Below are 19,342 nucleotides of genomic sequence, written 5' to 3'. Positions count from 1 at the left end.
TTAAAACCCTAGTAGACGCGATTTAAGGAAAATCGGTTTAAACCGACAAGTATCGTTCACTACCGATTGAACACACCACTTGATCACCACTTTTTTAACTTCATCTCATTGTTATTAGTGCATAATATCAGCCCCTTATCAGCTCATTATGGCCGAAATTGTTGACCACTAAAACCAAGGAAAAGAAGAAAAATTCAAGATGAAACCTTGTGGTGACAAGTGGAAGCAATCCAACCATCTTTGACCAAATGCAAGACTAAACTTCCTAACCTTTCTTGGCCTTTATTCTTCTTCATTTTGCAGCTATGGTGGCTGAAAATTGAGAGAGAGAAAATGAAGAAAAGAACTTCAATTCCATCTTGGATTTTGCTTGATTGAGTGAGAAAACAAGAAAACTAAACCGATTAACTTGCAAATTAAGAGCTTGGGAAGCTTAGGGAGCTAAATTTCATAAGGAAATGTGAAGGATAACTCTTGCAAGCCCTTTTATTGAGGTATTATGGCTGACCATCCTTTCCTTTTCCCTTACTCTTGTTTGAGTTATGTAGTAACTTCAATTCATACTTGGTGATACCTAATCTAAGTGATTTTGATGATTGTAGTGATGAATTTTGAGTTAGGGGTTTTGAATGGTTCACTTGTAATTCTTGTTGGTTGGATGGTATATAGTGTAGGTAGGCTTGTATAGGAGGTAGTAGTAGTGGTTTTAAGTTAGAAATGTGAAGTTACACCTTGAATACCTTAAATTTCAGAATTGAGATTCTGCATTGCTCTGTTTTACCCGGTTCTGTTTGACCATGATGGAGGCCGAATTAGACTTAGCACAAAACATAAAAGTTGTAGGGAATGATGTTTTATAGATGTCTATAACATTTCAACTCAATCTGAGTACTGTAGCATGTGAAAAGATAAAAAATCCCTGACTGCCATAGGTAGAGTTCTATGGACAGTGTTGACATTTCACCAATCTGACCCCGTCTGTTCACCCTGATCCGTACTGAATTAGCATTTGGCCAAAACACAGAAGTTGTAGTGCTATGTCTTATCTGTCCAATAGCTCTAAAAATGCCACAATCGGACTTCGGTAGCCTGATTTATTGTCATTTGAACATAGTGCGGTTAACTAACCTGTTGGTGAGATTCTGGTTCTGTAATTTGAAAATTTGACCCGGATACACTATGAACTGGGTTAAGTGATTTTCATCAAAGTTGTAGCCCGCTGTCTTAGTTTGTAAATGGTATAAATTTCACCCCAATCCGATAAGCTTAGCTTTGGTTGTGACCGTTACACTAAGAGATGTCGAACCTGTCTTTTTACGTTTTTCTTTAACCCTTATTTCCGGTCATTTCTGTAGCATGGTTTTGTAATTGTATGACGTTGAGCCTATTGAACGGCTATTGAAATGATATTATTTTGTGTGTGACTTTGGGACTGATTGAGGAAAAGAATGAAGCCATAAATTGCTGAAAAATAGGTAAATACAAAGGGCGTGCTGCCCAAATTTACACTCGAGGGCTAGGTAGATATACTTGCGACTTGAGCAAGGTTTGAGAGCGAATACCACTTGAACCATCTAGGCTATTGTGTCTTCTTTTATCGAGGTATATAAGTTAGAATTTGGCCGAACTTGTACCCTTGAAAAATGAAATGACTACTAGAAATACGTTTTCCTCGTTCTTTCGACTTCAATGGGAGTTCTAAAGTTTTAACCGCTTCCTTACCGAAACTAAGCGAGTGAGTATAAATTTTTCGGGATTTTATAAGTATCTTGAATACTACTTAAACGAGTTGCATTTACTTGATTTTCTTGAAGCGAAACTCCTATGTTTCGAACTCTAGAGAGTTTTACATTCGTCAATGATATTTTATCGCTAATTTGGACTCCAACCAAGGAGTTGGACCTGAACGTGATTTTTGAAAAGCACTACATTTTGGTGAGTGCTTCCAAATACCTTGTTGAATTGGACACTTATTTTCAATACTTGATCAATGTAAGTAAATGACATGTGATTTGTTTGATTGGGCAACAGTGTATTTTATCGCACTTGTCCTAATATGGTATATACTTATTTATTGTTGCAATTGACTTTATGTACTTGTACTTGAGTTGTAAGTACGGAGCGGCAGTATGTACCACACTCAATCCGAGTGGGAGGTGCCTCTCATTCCCGTCTCCGTACTTTTATTTTGATTCTGTACATTGGAGATGTTATCTCATCGACAATCTTGGGAACCCAAATCCCACTGGCTAGTTAATCGAGTCGAGCCGGCAAGGGATTGGTCGATTAGATAACGAACCATGGGTAGTTAGTGATGTCGAGTGGAGTGTTATCTCCTCGACTAATCGGTATACTCGAGTATTACCATCAGTGTTTAGTTGGTGTTTGGGCCCGGTAAGGGGGTTGAATGGTGGACGGATTGGAGTTAAGCGAAGTACTACTGGACTAGTTACTTTCCTTGAAAGTTGACGGAGTGTCAACTAATACTTGATCAAACTCTGGTGAAGCAATGGGAAATTTGACTCCTGAGAGCCATCGGTATTCTTACATTTGGATTGTTATTCGTAGTGTTATTGTTTCTTTTAGAAAAGAATTTTTCACTTTTTCATTTGGAAATTTGCTGCTTGAAGTTTATTGTTCACTTTTATGAACTTGTTATGCTCGTTCTTTTGCTACGTTGATACTTGTAGTTTTAAATAATGGTCAACTTGCTATTTGGAATCTCACTGGACTTTTAGCTCATTCCACTCCATTTGTTTTTCTTACAGAGGGTACGAGCGAGGCGTGAGACTTGTACAAACCAGCGTAGTCTAGTTTTTTTTGAATTTTGCTATTGTACTCGCGCTAACACCCGACTAGGGTTGATTTTACTTGGGTTGTAAATACTTTAACGTTTTGGGAGTGTATAAACCTTGTAGCTGGATTTGAACATCAATGTATATGTTAAGTTTGATATTGTTGTTTCATTTCTTCTCTATGGACGGGATATCTTTCTCGAGTTACGCGTGAGTGAGTCCTGGCGAGAGCTGGGCAGGCGGTCCGCTAAACCCTGGGGTACGCCCTAGGGGGAGGTGGGGTCGTCACATTTTTGGCTTAAGGTTTCTAATGTAATTGGCTAGATATTCCGGATGTTGTATATTTTGGGTATTGTTATAACTTTTGGAAATCCGATGTAAGGATAGGATAATCGTTATATATTGTTAAGTTCGAAAGTTTTTCCGCACTTTCTTACTTTATCTAGTTGTGTTGGCTAGTATTGTGTTAAGCATGAATGGGATTTGTACCGAGTCCTGGCGAGAGTTGGGCAGGCGTCCCGCGGATACCCTTTGGTTCGCCTTAGAGAGAAGTGGGGGCGTCACAATAAGTGCATTCGTGACCCTATGACAATAAGTAAGGTTGAGATTTTTAATTCCCTTAATGAGTTCTATAGCTCTTATGGGTGGGATGTCTAAGTCATGGGAGCATCCATGATAGACTCACCTATTTGAGTGTCAAAGTGGGCCACTTTCTATGAGAATTTGGGTTGATTCTCTAGAGCACTCATGAAAATTAGGATAAAGCACAAGACCATAAATGTGCTGGCTTATAAAACTTGTTTTAGAATACTGAAAGATGCATGTGTGTAATATGATTTCACGTGCTCTCAAGTAATAATCGTTTAAAAGCTAAATCCACTTTGACTCTAGTATAGGAATTGTTGAGCATTAAGTGAAGGTTTAAAGGCATTGCCACCCTCGTTATACATGAGCTTTTAATCTTTGCCCTATTAAGCATTGAGTATTTGATACTATATTATATTTTATTAAAATAAGTGGAGGATTGTTGAGGTATTTGAATAAAAATTACAAATATCTGATAATAGAGTCCTTGATTCATTGGTTTTACTATCTTTCTAATTCCATGAAAGAATTCTTTTACCATTTTTCTGTTACTATAAATATATAACACATTAGAGATACATATTATAGGAATTTATTATATGGAGCAAAGAATGGTATTATGTAAGGGTTTTGGCTCACTCCAATAGCATAGATTAGAGTAAATCACAGTGAGAAAAGATTGGGTTATTGTATCCTGAAGACGGCGTATTGAGACTTAGTTTACCAGATTACACTACGTAGGGATGCGAATTGTTTTAAAAAGAGTGATTTAATCCGCGTCTCAACTCATGCCAAACGTACTTTAATGCTGCATTTTTATCAATTTTCTTGTTGAATTTAATTGGAGAAGTTGTTGTTACTCATATGATTATTTTAACCCAGAACCAACATTTATTAGTTTAGTATTATATGTGTCGCACTAGTTTCTATACGTATGGTATAAACGTCATTAACAATTGTAAAGGCTCCTGATCCGATTCTATTATACCCCCTAGTCTTTTTATTCGTTTGTTGCTTTGGAAAGGTACTGATACGTTATTAATTCATCTGTACTCATTCAATAAGTAGGTCAAAATGAGCATAAATTTGTGCGGTCTTCAAAGGTTTCGGATTGCCAAAATACATATGTTTGGACCATTCTTAGATGTTTAATTTACATTTTTTTTGTTGCTTACATTATTTAATAACAAGTCACAAAATTGATTGTGATAAAAAAATTAAAGACATATCAAGTTAGTAAACAAATCTTTTTATACAAACAAAAGGGAAAAGATAAAAACCAATAATGTCATAACACAAGAGTTGAAAATGGATTAGGTATTAGCATGCAAAATCAACTAAAACAACACTTAAAGAGTCTAATTGAGTTTTTGAAGAAGGAAGGAAGAAAGAGAAGGGAAAACAAGGAAGGAAAATTACACTAATTAAATCTAGAAAACTATGGAAGTTAGTTATTGGAATGGGGCGAAATCCAAATTTCTTCATTTTAACACCAACTAATAGTTGAATTTCAATTTTTAATTAATTTTAAATGAATGTAAATTGGTGGTCCAAATCTATCTAATTAATATTCACCGATTAAATGTGTCAATTGAGTTATCCATTTAGACCCAATTGAATGTATTACATACTCAAACACATTTTGTTCTATATGATAGGTAGAATTGAGTGGGTATATTCAAATGAGTTAGCATTGACATCTATAGTTGTTACTATCGTGTTGTTGAAATATCATTCGTCTACATTGATGTTAGCATTGACATCTATAATTGTTACTATCATGTTGTTGAAATATCATTCGTCTACATTGATCATAGCATTTTGGGTTACTTGTGAAAAAAGAAAAGGTGTTAGTGTTTACTTTTTATAACAAGGCATTGCTTATTCTCCAAGATTCAACTTTACCCCATGGGATATTAACTAGGTGATTTTGACATTGCTGATTCAACTCTCAACCTTTTCCATTCCCCTTTCCCTCTTACAAAATTTGAAATCCTCCTTTAAATCAAAACATGAAGAGCTGTCCAGACCACTAGCTACTAGGGCATCCTAGCGTACGGATCCAAAACCCTATGTTAAAGCCTTGATTTCAACCCTATGTCAAAACCAACACTCGTATAGCCTATCGATGTTGAACTCATCACTAGGGAACATCCTAAAATCAATGTTGTTAAACTTGGACTAGATAGCGACTCAGCTAAACTATTGGGTCAGGGGTCAATTGGTCAGATCAGTCGAATCATTCTCAAAAATCCCCTGACATCAGCATGATGTCATAATTATTTGTATTTTTATAAGTTTCAAAAATATTGAAATTAAGTTCTTGGTTACATTCGACCAATCATACAATATGTTTCAAAAATATTAGACTTGTAATCAAATATACACCTAATAATTATATATATAAGTGTAAATTCATGACTAAAATATGTTCATTTTTCAAAACTACTTGAAAAACTAAATTAATGCAAATTGGAATGACTAATGCTAAATTGATAAGATGATAGGGATGAAACATCTTGATTTAGAGATTATTCAGAAAAGTGAGTGATTTTGGTATTTACACTAAGTGGGTGGTGTTTTAATACTCCTATTAATAAATGAAAGTTTTACAATTAGGTAACTCAAATTATGTTAAGAAAACACAAGAAAGAAAATTTTAAAAATCGGCCCAACTAGTCCAATCGAATCACTGGTTTAACCAATTTTTTATGGTTTTGACTAGTTTTTTATCAAAACGGTTTTGTGCGACAAACTAGTTCGAGAAGAAGGCCGGTTCATGGTCGAACCAGCCAGTCCAGCCCGGGTCTAACAACACTACCCAAAACAAGGATTAAAATTTTGTGTTGGTCTATGAATGATTAATTACAGAAACGTCCTGAAAGTGGATGCTTTCACTTTGCCCAATTGGATCCAATTAATGAACGAGATGCTTGTTGCACTATCATCTGTCATACCCTTCTTGTTGTTTATAAGAGAATAAGATCATTGACAAAAAGCAAAGAGCAAGAGGAAAATTGAAAACTTTCCTCAAAATTTTCAGGTTCAATTGAGCATACTACCACACTCTAAATTTCAAGTATTGTTTTGATGTAAAAAATTTGGATTTAACACCTAAAAATTCAAGATTTAAACTTAAGAACCTATAGTTCATGTATAAGTTGGTTGAGTTTTGTAAAAAGAAGAATTGTAATTTTGGTCCCCCAATGTTTGGCTTATTGTGCCAAACTAATCGCTAATGTTTTAGCCAAAATAAATATGGCCTGCAAAATTTCTTATTCAAAACAAATTTAGGACAATTGATGAAAAATCATAATAACTAATGATTAATCAAATTTGTGTTAGTCAAAAATTTTGACTTTTTTTTTAGTCCCTAACATCTGAAGTGCCGATCAATATCATCCCTTAAGTTTCAAGAAGTTATAGTTAGGGGTTTGAAGATAAATTGAAATGTGAATTGAATTAAATATATAATAAATATGTTCCTAAATTCCTATAAAATTTCATGAAAACACTTTTATGTCAGCACAATATCATCGTTTTACTTAAAGAATATTTCTTTGTTGAATAAGTTACAATCAAATGATGATATATACATATATATATAATGAAAAAGAAAAAGAGAATTCTATTATTGATATAAAAATTTATTATAATTACTACTACTCTACTACACAAAGGCTTTCATGAGTTATGCACATACGCCTTAAATTATTTCTTAGGAATTGTAATTGAAAAACTAGTGAAGGTAAATACCAATATAAATTGGTTTCAGGAATTTTTTTATAAAAAAAATTCTTTTTTTGTGTTGCCTTTGCTACCTATTAAAATCCAATGTTCCAATACCAAAGTCTTAAGTATGTATTTTAATATTCATGTACCTTGATAAGTATTGAATAATTCAAACAATTTTACAAAAACTAATTTTATTTTAAACTCAGTTGATAGCCTATTGATCAACATAATTTACTTGTAGTATATATACGTTATAGTTTAAGGGATAGTTAGGTAATCTGTATAATTATTATATTAAGAGAAAAAAATTAAAATATATTATTAGCTAATTATTAATAGTGTAAAATAATAATTGTGTATATTGTATCAAATTTGAGATCAACAACGCAAATCAGTAGCATGAATAAATAAAACAGAAAATAAAAAGAAAAAAAGTTTAATTAGAATTTCTATTGCCCATTTAACATATTTTCATTGTAAGTCACATCTCATTTTGTCCTAAATCCCTCTATATCATTGTTTAAAACTTAAGCGACTATAATTATTAAAATTGTAAACATTAGATAACACTAATAGAAAGCCAAAGTGTCTAACTAAATGTAATTTGAATTTGACTGTTAGTCATTATTGAATGTTCACCAAATGTCCTAAATGTGCCTAATATCAAAACTTTTGGCAAGCATCAAATTAGTTTTGGCCAGAATATTAGGAACTAATATAGCACACTGGTCAAATATTAGGGGCTAAAACTATAATTCTCCCTATTGTGAAAAATCATCACCACAGGACGCATTATTTTCAGCTTTGGCGGATAACGTTTTAAAAGGCTTGTTCGAGGCAAGCTTGGGGCGAGTTCCTAAAATGCCACAGGCTATTGACCTAAGGTAAGTGTTGTTGGCTGCTCACCCCATGCTATTGGGCATTCATGTTGCAAAAACATAGGCGTTTGGATGAGTTTTTTTGCTCTTAAGAATGTGTTTTCAGTTTTAAGCTTCACTTTGATATTTTAAATTTTTATTTGCCTTTTTCTTTTACTACGTAAATTCATTGTTAGTAGAGTTTCTAGTCAAATCAATTGAATGGTGGGAGATTCTTCATCCATACAAAAAAATAAAATAAAATAAAAAAATAGAGGTTATGCTACCCACCAAAAAGAGAAAGGGACTGTAACTTGTATGCTAATAATCATCTTGGTCATGTTCCTCATATCTTAAAAGAGCTGCAATTTGCATGTGAAGATAATGTAAGAAAATTCCATAACTTTTCTTATTTTTGTATTTGTTAGTATTCTTCATATTTTTATTGTAATTTTTATTGTATTCCAATATGTTTTAAAAATTTTTAGATTTTTAAACAATAAAAAAATCTCAGGTCTTTCATCTCTTATCTAAATGAATATGGAACACTCTATCCAATGCCTTTGTCTTTTAAAACACCGTTGACAATGAAATACTGATTTGGCTTACTTGTTTTCAATCTTAATTTAATGTTTATTTAAATTGCTCATGCTGCTGTAAGTAATTTTGGGTAATTCAATTATAAGTTTAAGGTCAAATTATTTAGACCTATTAGAGAAAAACTTTCAAAGATTTGAAATTTTAATTCGCAGTATTCTTGTGGATTCATCGTTAATTGATGCTATAATCACTTCCCAAATGACGTGATTGGCATTGCAATCTCTTTCTCTAAACTTGAATTGTCCTCCTCCTTTCTAATTTTCCTTTCCCTCGACAAATAGAACATCTTGATTCCTAGGGGGTCTTTCTCAGTCTCCCACTACCTATGTCTCTTTTTCCTTTCTCTTTTTTTTTGTTTTTGTTTTTGTGTTTGTTATAATGTATCTCCTAAAAATTCTAACGAGAGTTTTTTCTCTTCTAAAAGTTTATGGCAAGAGTTTTCTCCTCTTGTAAGATTTTCTAATGACAATTTTGTCATCTCTGAAGGATTCTTAATGAAAGTTTTCTAGTTTTCTAATTTTTTTATTAGATCTGATATATATATATATATTTGGCTTTCAAATTTGAGATTTTTTAAAACTGTTTCATCAAAACTTACCTTGACATCGAGGCTTGAAACAATCAATTAATAGATTCGGAAGGTAAAGTCAGATAACTAGAAGCATCCATAGACGTTCTCGAGGCTATAAATGTTTTATTTCTTGGTATTTTGGGAGCTCCCCAGAGTGATTTTTATTAACTTTTAAAATTTCTATTCTCTTGTTTGCATGTGTATGTTTGATGTAGTTTCTACACTTATAATTTCTATCATTTGTGCAGACTTAGAAAATGATAATGTTATTATCAAAATAGAAAAAATGACGTAGCCATTGTTTAAATGTGATTAAATATGACATGGAGCTAAACTTTGTAAAGGGCTGGATTTCACGGCAAATCCACTATACTCGGCAGCCATGTCTTGGGACTTTTTTCATAAATTTGATTAAAATATGGATTTTCATGCAAATTTTGTTTTTCCCAAACTTTTTCTAGAATTGTAGCATTCAAAGGGTACTCTTAAAACTGCATACACTTTCCAAGTATTATTTGTTTGTTTGCTAATTCCATCTAATGGAGTCACAAAAATAGCATCATTGAGTTATACCCAAGGGCAAAGTAAATGGTTGGCGATATTTTCAGAGCAAATTTTTCTCAAATGCCAAAATTATCCTTAATCAGTCAACTCCATATATTTTTCTTCATTTTTTTTAGATCATTAAACACTAATTACTTCTCTTCTTCTCTCTCCAATAAAAGTTTTTCCTACTCAGTTACTCACATTCTTCTCTCTCTCTCTCTCTCTCTCTCTCTCTCTCGTTTATCAATTATTTTCATGATTTACTAAATTGGTCTTGGCTTTAATAATTTCTCGTATATTAATTCTACATGCTCTTATAGTTTTTATTTTAAAATTTTACTCAAAAGGTTCTTTTTTTAAGCACAATGTAATTTAAGTCAAAGTAAATAATAGTTTAAAATGAAAATAATCTCAAAAAAAAAGGCTTACTTTCCCTTCAATTCATGGGATATACAACGTAATATAATTTAAACTTTTTTTCATCTAATTATTAGAGAATATGAATACTTGATAGAAATCAAGCCTTACATAATAAATATGAATACTTAATAAAAGATAAAAGTCAAGATTTACATGCCAAGTATAAAAGAGAAAAGATGGTAAAGTTTTGATAGTACTAGTTGCTTTTTTTTTTTTTTTGGATATGACCTTTTTTTTTTTTCATAAAATTTTATTATTTTATAAAAATTTCGGCAGAGTTTCCCCTTATAAAAGGACGAAACTCCCTGCCATCAAACCACAATTTGACAATAAATATACAATATAGCGAAGGATTAAGCACTGAAAATCTGATACTAAGATTAAATCTTCCGTTGTCCATATTAGGATGTCTTCCAGTGAATCTGAATGTTGATCCTTGAAGCTCAGCGGTTAATCTTGTCACTTTCACCTGCATTGGTCTTTTTTGCTTCTTATTCCCATTCATGCCAGACACCATGTACGAAACGTAGGAAGTCCCAATCGATCTAATCTAATAGCCCCCCTGACCAATAGTGGTAAATCTGAAAATGTATTAAACACATGACCTGCGCAAGCATCAGCACCAAAATTCAAAAGAAAAATGCATATTGCATGTCAAAAAATCGTTTCATTTGGTTGCATAAAACTTGAGCTTTGGCAAGATTCAAATCTGGAAATCGTATAGCAGGGGTACTCGGACAGTGCTCCTTTATCCAAACATAACTTTTTGTACAAAAGTCTAAATTGAGTGCCATTTGTGGCATTCAAAACTATACATTCATAGCTTTCCAATGGTATAAAGATCCCCTGCTGGTTCATTTTGAGTGAACCGCAGTGAGTCGGCAAAGTTGGCTGTTATGTTTGACTGTTTGTACGAATGAAACTGGAAGCTGCATTTTGTGGTTTGATTTTATCCCATTTGTGAAAAGATTTTCAAAACAATGTCTTCTGATGAATTGTGGCATTTTGAACTTAGTTTCCAACACCACCAACCATTCTCAATTTGAGTTTGTATAGAGTTAGATATGGCTTGATTTCGAAAACGCAACAAAGCTGGAAACCGGAAACTTTTCCTTCCTTGTTGACCGAATGGTCAAATCTGTTTTGGGATGTTATATTTCGAAACTTTGAGTGTCATTTAACCATCAATTGCTTATTAAATGTTTCTGGAACTTTGGTTTCAAAATTGGGGCGAATTGGAGCTGATTGTGTTGGACAAAACGTTTGAGAAAGGAAGAGAACTACGGTTGGCAGATTAGCTTTGAAATTTTCCCAAATTTTGGTCATTTCGTTAACTGCCTTCCCATGTAATTTTTTACCTGAATTTTTATAGAGAAGTAGTCCCTATTTGGTCAATACCATTTCATTTCTCAAATAATGCCCCAAAGATTGCTCTTCAAATCTGGAAATTCACTAATCAGATTACAAAAATCAACCAACTTCAAACTGTTACATCTTGTTGCTCAAAACTCCGAATTTAGTTCCACTTTTTGTGTTTGAAACCTTGTTTGGAACTCTTATTTTGTTACGAATTTCAAGGGCTGATTCCCTTTCTGTGAATTTTTCCGAATTTCCAAATATCGCCGAAAACCAAGACTGGTTCTGTCTTACCTTCTTCAATCAGCAACTTTGAGCTGAAAAATGAATTTTTTCTGTTTGGAATCTTGGAAAAATGTCTTCTAGGAACTTTTAGTACTTTGAATCTAGTTTCCAACGGTATAAAGTTTTCCATTTTTGGACTTATCAAATTCAAGATCTGATTTTACCAAATTTATCGCGCAAAGCTGAAAATTCATGATTTCTTGGGAAATGAGTTTTTGAGAACTTTTCATAGTCTTTCGATATCGATCATCCGTTTTAAACTCATTTTCCTGGAAGATGCAAGTTTCTATTATGACTTTAAATCCTCACTTTTGAATCTCCATTTTCGAGATATTAAAGCTCTTTTAAGACATTGTCTTTGTATTACGCAAGTGTACATTCTTCCTTGTTTGGCAAGGGGTTTGTAAGTATTTGTGAGTGATAGATAATTGTTATTTCTTCAGACACTCAAGAGGATCTTAAAGAGAATCTCGGAGCTGACCACTAAAGATCTTATTTTGTACTTACTCATTAGTTTTGAATTAGTGAGTGTCAAGTGCATGAATAGTTGCCAATTATGTGAATTGCTTCTTATAGATTAAGTGATTTGCAATTGTCGAGTCGAGTGTATACTTTATCGCACTCGTTCTCTTTTAATTGATTATATAATTGAATTGCTCATAGTTGAAATTATAATTGTGGTTGTATTTGCCGATTGGAGTGAATCTCATCGGCTTATAATTGTATTTGTCGATTGGAGTGAATCTCATCGACTCATAATAGAAATCGGGGGACGCCCAAATCTCAATTGGCCGACTTTGCGACTCGAGCCAGCATGGGCTTGGTCGAGAAGATCGGTGAACCATGAGATAATCAAAATCTTGATCTATTAAGAGATCTCGCTTGGCATACTCGTGGAATAGTGTCTTTTATAAAAGAAGTGTGGGCCCGGAGCAGGGAGTGTAACGGTGAACGGGAATGTAGAGTAAGTGGAGTTCTACGGACTTAATACCTACTCGGTTTTGACGGAGTGTCATCCCATGGAGGTATTTGATCGAGCCTTGGCGAAGCAAGTGGAATCTAGCTCCTGAGAGCTCATGTATCCTTATTAAGTGTGTTAATGTTATTTATGAGTTATTTGAACTTCCTTGTTTTATTTCTCGTACAAATGCCATTGTTACTTGAACTATGTGTTTGCATGTTTTCTTGGCCTCACTGAGCGTCAGCTCATCCCATTAGTTTTGTTTTCCTTAACAGGAGTTTGGAATGGAAAGAATTTTGGAGAATCCGGTCTGACTACTTTTGATTAGTATTTTGGGATGTAATTGATTAGTCGACTTCTAGTGGTTGTATTTTGGGGGAATGATGTACTTTTGATAACTATGATGTAAGATTTGAATGTTGACTTAAGGAAACAACTTTTCTTTACTTCGACTATTATTCTTTGGTTGTTTATCCTTAAGATTGAATTGGATTCGTATTGAGTCCCGGCGAGAGTTGGGCAGACGTTTCGCGGATACCCTTGGGTTCGCCCTAGGGAGAAGTAGGGGCGTCACACACTCACTCACATTAACTTCAGAGATAACATTTCTCAATAATCATCCAAACATCCATTCTTAATACTTCTTAGTAAGACAAAAACTTTGTCCACTACAAATTACAAAAGTAAATCATCCAAATGCTCATTCTTAAGTACATCACCAACTAGTGTAAAATATAAATCTATCTATTAAGAGATACAAAATGCAGGTCTTAACATCAATATATAACATTAGACCTCCCAAAACACTTTAACTCTACTTGGTTGTCCTTCAAACTTCAACTCCTGTAAGGAAAACAAAGCTAAAAGGTTGAGCTAAAGTTCAGTGAGGTTTTCCGGACAAATAACATTCAATAAACACTTAAACCAGTAAATTAAACAAGTAATGCACATTTCACTGTATAATCACTTTCAAAAGGATACGAACTCCTCCTGAGAGTCATTTCAATGTCATTGTACATTCATTTCAGTGTCATGAGACACTCATTTCAATATCATTGTGCATTCATTTCAATATCATTGCACACTCCGCCAATTCACCTCCTTATGTCCTCCAAAACAATAAACAATCCCTTACATTCAGTAATTAGTTCAATAATCTCCCAACTTCAGGGTAATACTTGAGTATACCGAAACAGTTACCCAAAGCTTCCGTCCTATCCGACCAAACCCTTTGTTGGCTCGAATAGTCCGTTGAACAGAGGGTTTTGGGGTCCAGTTCAGCCGATGCGGTAAAGTACACATACGGCTTACATTCATGCACACTTACAGTAACATTTGGTCAATAACCTTCAAACTCAACTAAGCCGAGTGTGATAAAGTACACCCTCAACTTAGAAGGCGAGGGACAATTGAGATACATTTTACAATGAATCACTGAGCAATATTTCATAATAAGCACATTTATCACATAATTTCACTTAAGTAAACATAAACGGTTAAACACATAAATTCAGAAACACTCACCAAAACCCCAATAAATTGCTCTCGAGCTTCGGGTTCGATTCCGGGCTCACAGCTACTCCCTGGGACAAGTTTATAACTCTAAAGTGAATATACAATTCATAGATGACCACTTATCATTTATTACCTTATCATTTAAACTATTAAAGTCAAGTTTTGGCTTTAAAATACAAAATATAACATATTTTATATTTATTTTACATTTTATTTCAAAATTTATTAATTTTATCATGTCAAACCAAGAATTATACATTTTTCCCAGGTTTGTATCTTCGTATAATATTTAAATCAGGAATATATCTTTCTCAATTCAATATTCATCAATTATGGCTTATAGACACTCCATTTATTCCCTTTTAACTCAACTAAACTCTAAGTTGTTTGTAAATTAAGTTTTGTTTCGCGATACCAACCCCCCTTAGGTTCTAGGGTCTTTAAAATGTTCTTGAAGACAAGATTAAGTGATTAGCAACCATCTTATATATTTAATTATAATAAATTGCCTTAAAGTTTCCAAAACATTATAGAACTTTACTTTATTACTATATCAGCTGTCAACTCACGTTCTAGCAATATACTTCTTAGTTTTCATCAACATTTCATCTTTTACTTGGTTAAAATATTGATCACTTAGTATTTCTTTCGTCCCTGCTGAAGTTGAATCAAATAACATGTACTATTAACACATAAATTCAACAAGACAACAATAAGTTCTGTTTTAACCAAATGCAACTTCCTAGCAATGTACAGGTCCAGCATTCATTGTTTCCCTCAAATCCTTCCTTTCAATTTCATGCTCCAACTAGATAAACAAATCGTGTTTATTAAGCTATAGGATAGCGTTAGTCAGATCGTAGAAAATTTCTGCACTAAACTCAAAGGAGAAGCTGATCAAGACTCCTTTCCCCTCAGCCATTATGTACTTCAGCATTTTAATTCACAGCTCCCTCCTTAGTTGCTCCAATTTAACTCTACTCACAATGCCAAATGTAGTTACTGAACCACAGGGCAACCCTAGTTCCACCTGTGGAAGTTCATAGAACACAGAAATTGGAAGAAAAGCTGCTCCAAAAGCTAAGTTCCTTCTCTTTAGTATCATAACAGATTGTAGCAGCTTCCCTTTTGTCTAATTTAGTTGAGCTGCCTGAAGTTTCTGACTTCCAATGCACCTCCCTGTTAAGGTTAAGAACTAACATGTCTTCCATGTATTCATTAGTATGAGTTTCAGAATTAGCAACAACAGGTTACATATCCTGCTTAATTCCCTCGGCCAACCAACCTGCAATCAGCCGAATGCACTTGTCTTGTTATGTTCACCTTAGTTTATACTCATTTTGGTCTTGCTTGATGAAGTTAAGAGGCTTTATGACATATTACAGCTTAACATATGCTCAGTTCTATTCAGTACATAAGCATTATTCACAAAAACTTACCTCTGGCCTTAAGTGTTAGGAATTGCAGACGTAATCAGTTTCTCTTCCCAACTTTTGTTCCCTCGAGTGTTAGCTCCAGCCTCCCTTACTTTCCTTGCGATATTTCTTCTTGTGCCTGGGTTAATTGGTGAAGAAACCAACCAAGCCCCTGCTCTCACTTCCTCAGTTTCGCTCTCTTTTCTCACTCTCTCTGTTTTCTCTCGATGCTAGCTTGGTAAGGAGAGGTGCTACAGATTTTGTCTTGCTCTCTGCCACCGCCCAAGTTCTGTAGTTGGTTTCTCTTTTTCCTCCACTCGGTCACCGCTTGGATTTGGCTAACCATTGGCAGCTACTTTCTCCTCTTATATTCACGTAGCTTTCTGCTTAGAAGACTTAAGGATCAAAAGGAAAACAATTCATTCGGTGGTCAATGTTCCAGTCGGTGCTACCAACTAAGCAGCTCACTCAGGCCACCGCTCAAATTTCTTGAAGATTGTTTTACTTCTATTCGGTTCCAAATTCTCCAATTGTTTTTTTTTCCTCCCTCGGCTCCTATTGTAAAAATTGCTGATAGTTTATTTTGTTTGACTGCATGGTTACTTACTTAGGTTCCAAGATTGGTTTGGTCTTTTAATTTTAGTTCATTTGTTTGCCATGAGTCCGAAATTTTATTGTCTCACACATTGACTCAAAATTTCGTTTGTTCTAATTTGTATATACCTTGAAAAATTTTGCTTATATCGATCTAGTAGATTTTCACACATTTGACTTTAAGAAAAATTAATTAGTCATGTAACTTATTCAACTATATAATATATTCAAATGGCTCAAATTACAATATGCATATCATATGTTTATTTGATTCATATAATTTTTTTTTACACCATTCTAGGATATTTCTAAATTCTCAATTTTTATATAAATTCAATTAGGCATTTAATTTAACCATTTATTCGTTATATATAATATTTCTAATATCAAAGTAATTAAAATAAAAGAAATTCATAGCATACATATAATTTTTCTCGAGTTCTCACATAATGGATCATAGGAAAATTAACGAAAATATATAAAGTTGATTGATTGAGAGCAATTTTGGCGTTTAAGTAAAACACCCTTGCCAAAGTAAATAGTTTTAGGTTGGAGGTTCACTACCTCCCGCCTTTAGAGGGGGAAAGTGTAAATAACTGTTCCATTAAATTGTAAAGAAGACTCAAGAGCATGCAGTATTTCTAAAGAAGCCATGGCCCCTAAAATATTCAGGAAATCTTATGCCTAAAATTTATCCGCAGCAGCTACCAATATACTGTTATTTTTTTTTAAAGGATTATATTGTGTGCATTAAGGTCACATGTTAAAAAGTGTGACGAGTCATTTTGATAGTTAATTATCAAAAGAAATCTATCAATTTTGAAAACTTTTTTTTTTTTGGATTTAGACTTTTATAACCTTGGATGAGAAGGTTGGATTTAGTCTTGGATGAGATGGTTAATTTTGCAAGTAGCATGTGTTTGTGCTAAATTATGAGAAGCAAAGTTGGCACTACAAAAAATGGCAAAAGAGGTAACGCAATACGAGGGCTCGTTCTTAATTAATTAGATGTACTGATATATGAATGTTGATACCCCCATAATGTGGCTTAATAGTACTCATGTCAAAAGAAAAAGAAAAAAAATATAAACAATAAACTTTTCACTTAGGTACGTTTGATAAAATTAAAGTTTAAAATCTGAAATCTGAATTTATTAAGTTATTAAATTGTTAAATACTAAAATCTTAATATTTGAGGGTATTCTGTATTAAGTGATAAGTAAACAGTTTATTACTTATTATTTTGATTAAGTTTTGCCTAAATAATTTAAAGCCACTTTATTAATTAAAATATTCTATATTTTATTATCAAGCACGTCTGAACATATTAAAGTTTGAACTTATTAAATTTAAGTACTAAATGAGTTATTAAACAGGGCTTTAGTCACCTAATATTACTTACATAAGTTGTTCATAGTCATCTCAGCACCTACAAGGAACCTCCGGCACCATCCCTATCACAATCTAGATGCAGAGGAATAATGGAATGAATATTTGTTGGTTTACCCAAATTCTACCAGCCCTGGAGCAGACGTCTGTAGCAGTCTAAACTACCATTTACGTCAGCCAACTGTTTGTTTAATTTATATCACATCAAAACGTGTTAACCATAGACAAAATATAAGAGATCCAGTACACCATTATCTTATTGATTACCGTAGATAAAGATTAATTAAATATATATCTTGTTTTAATATGATATTATTAAACTTGTAAATACCAAATTACGAATAATATGTAGCTAAGCAACAAATAAGCAAGCACCAGCAAACGTGTGGAAGACTGTAGAAATTGGTGGTCTACTGTTAGGTTAACTGTCACCAACTACTTTCAAGCCTCTTGCAAACCCGTATTGGAAGGAAAATTCACATATTTCAATTTACTGTGTGAAGAAGTAAAGCCAAGTCCAAGGCTTGTATCCAATAGGGATAAAACCACACAAAAACCCTCTTCCAAGAAAGTGCCATATTCCTTTAGTCAGTCATGCAAAAAGTTGCCTAAACTTACACTTCAGCTCACCAAATCAATCTGCTGTGGTAACTCATGCACGGCAAGAAATGCAAGGGATAAGAAGGCCAAAAATCACACAATATAACTCATGACTTGCCAACCAACTTATCACAGTTTTTTGCACAACTGCATTTTTTGTCATCCCAAAATCATGAATTTCAATCTAAACAGCATGAATTCCACCTATTCTTCTTCCTTTGTTGCTGGCAATTTTGCCAGAAAATTTCTTTCAGGAGGACTGTTTTTCTTCATGCCTGCAGAGGTTCAAATGCTCGAGCTTTTACTTGCTGTTTTTGTTTTCATAGTTATACATTCTCTGAGGCAAAAGAAGAGGCAAGGGTTGCCAAACTGGCCCTTCGTGGGAATGTTACCTTCTTTGATCCTTGGTCTTCAAGGAGACATGTACGAGTGGATTTCAGGTGTTTTATGCCGGCAAAACGGCACTTTCATATTCACAGGTCCTTGGGGTACAAACCTTAACTGTGTTGTAACATCTGATCCTCGTAATCTTGAGTATCTGCTCAAGACTAAGTTCTCAAATTTTCCTAAAGGGGAATACTTTCGGAACACTGTCAGAGATCTCCTTGGAGATGGCATATTCAGCGCAGATGATGAAATCTGGCAACGACAAAGGAAGACTGCAAGCCTGGAGTTCCATTCCACCAAGTTCCGAAGCATGACCACTGAATCATTGCTGGAGCTGGTTCATTCTAGGCTCTTACCGGTCTTGGAGGAGTCGGTTAAAAAATCTGTGCCTGTTGATTTACAGGATATTCTACTTAGACTAACATTTGATAATGTCTGCATGATAGCTTTCGGGGTTGATCCTGGCTGTTTACGCCCTGGATTGCCCGAGATACCATTTGCTCGGGCATTCGAGGATGCAACCGAAGCAACCTTGTTTCGATTCGTCACTCCAACACTAACTTGGAGGGCTATGAGATCTCTGAACATTGGGACAGAGAAGAAACTGACTGATTCAATCAGGGAGGTTGACAAGTTCGCAGAAGAAGTGATTCAGACTAGGAAGAAAGAACTTTCTTTACCAACAGAAAGTGAAAAACAAAGATCAGACCTCTTAACTGTGTTTATGAGAT

At 34.0% G+C, this 19,342-nt stretch overlaps 1 protein-coding gene and 1 long non-coding RNA gene across 2 annotated transcripts; one reads left to right on the top strand and one right to left on the bottom strand.

Annotated features, from left to right (window-relative positions):
• Positions 1-13,469: 13,469 nt before the first annotated feature.
• LOC113755106 lies at positions 13,470-15,904 on the bottom strand. Its single transcript, XR_003465573.1, has 3 exons — positions 15,666-15,904; positions 14,236-14,294; positions 13,470-13,554 (listed from the first exon to the last, which is right to left on the bottom strand). It is a non-coding gene; the product is annotated as an uncharacterized LOC113755106 (long non-coding RNA).
• Positions 15,905-18,320: 2,416 nt separating this feature from the next.
• On the top strand, positions 18,321-19,335 carry LOC113755107 (cytochrome P450 86B1-like; the record flags this gene model as incomplete). Its single annotated transcript, XM_027299177.1, has 1 exon — positions 18,321-19,335. A coding segment is annotated over exon 1 (1,002 nt), but the record flags the coding sequence as incomplete, so codon positions are not given.
• Between the last annotated feature and the right edge of the window lie 7 nt (positions 19,336-19,342).

The sequence above is a fragment of the Coffea eugenioides genome, unplaced genomic scaffold (assembly GCF_003713205.1).
Source record: "Coffea eugenioides isolate CCC68of unplaced genomic scaffold, Ceug_1.0 ScVebR1_1201;HRSCAF=2016, whole genome shotgun sequence".
Classification (NCBI taxonomy): domain Eukaryota; kingdom Viridiplantae; phylum Streptophyta; class Magnoliopsida; order Gentianales; family Rubiaceae; genus Coffea; species Coffea eugenioides.
Note: the sequence above shows the minus strand (reverse complement) of the source record. Positions and strands in the feature narration are given on the sequence as shown.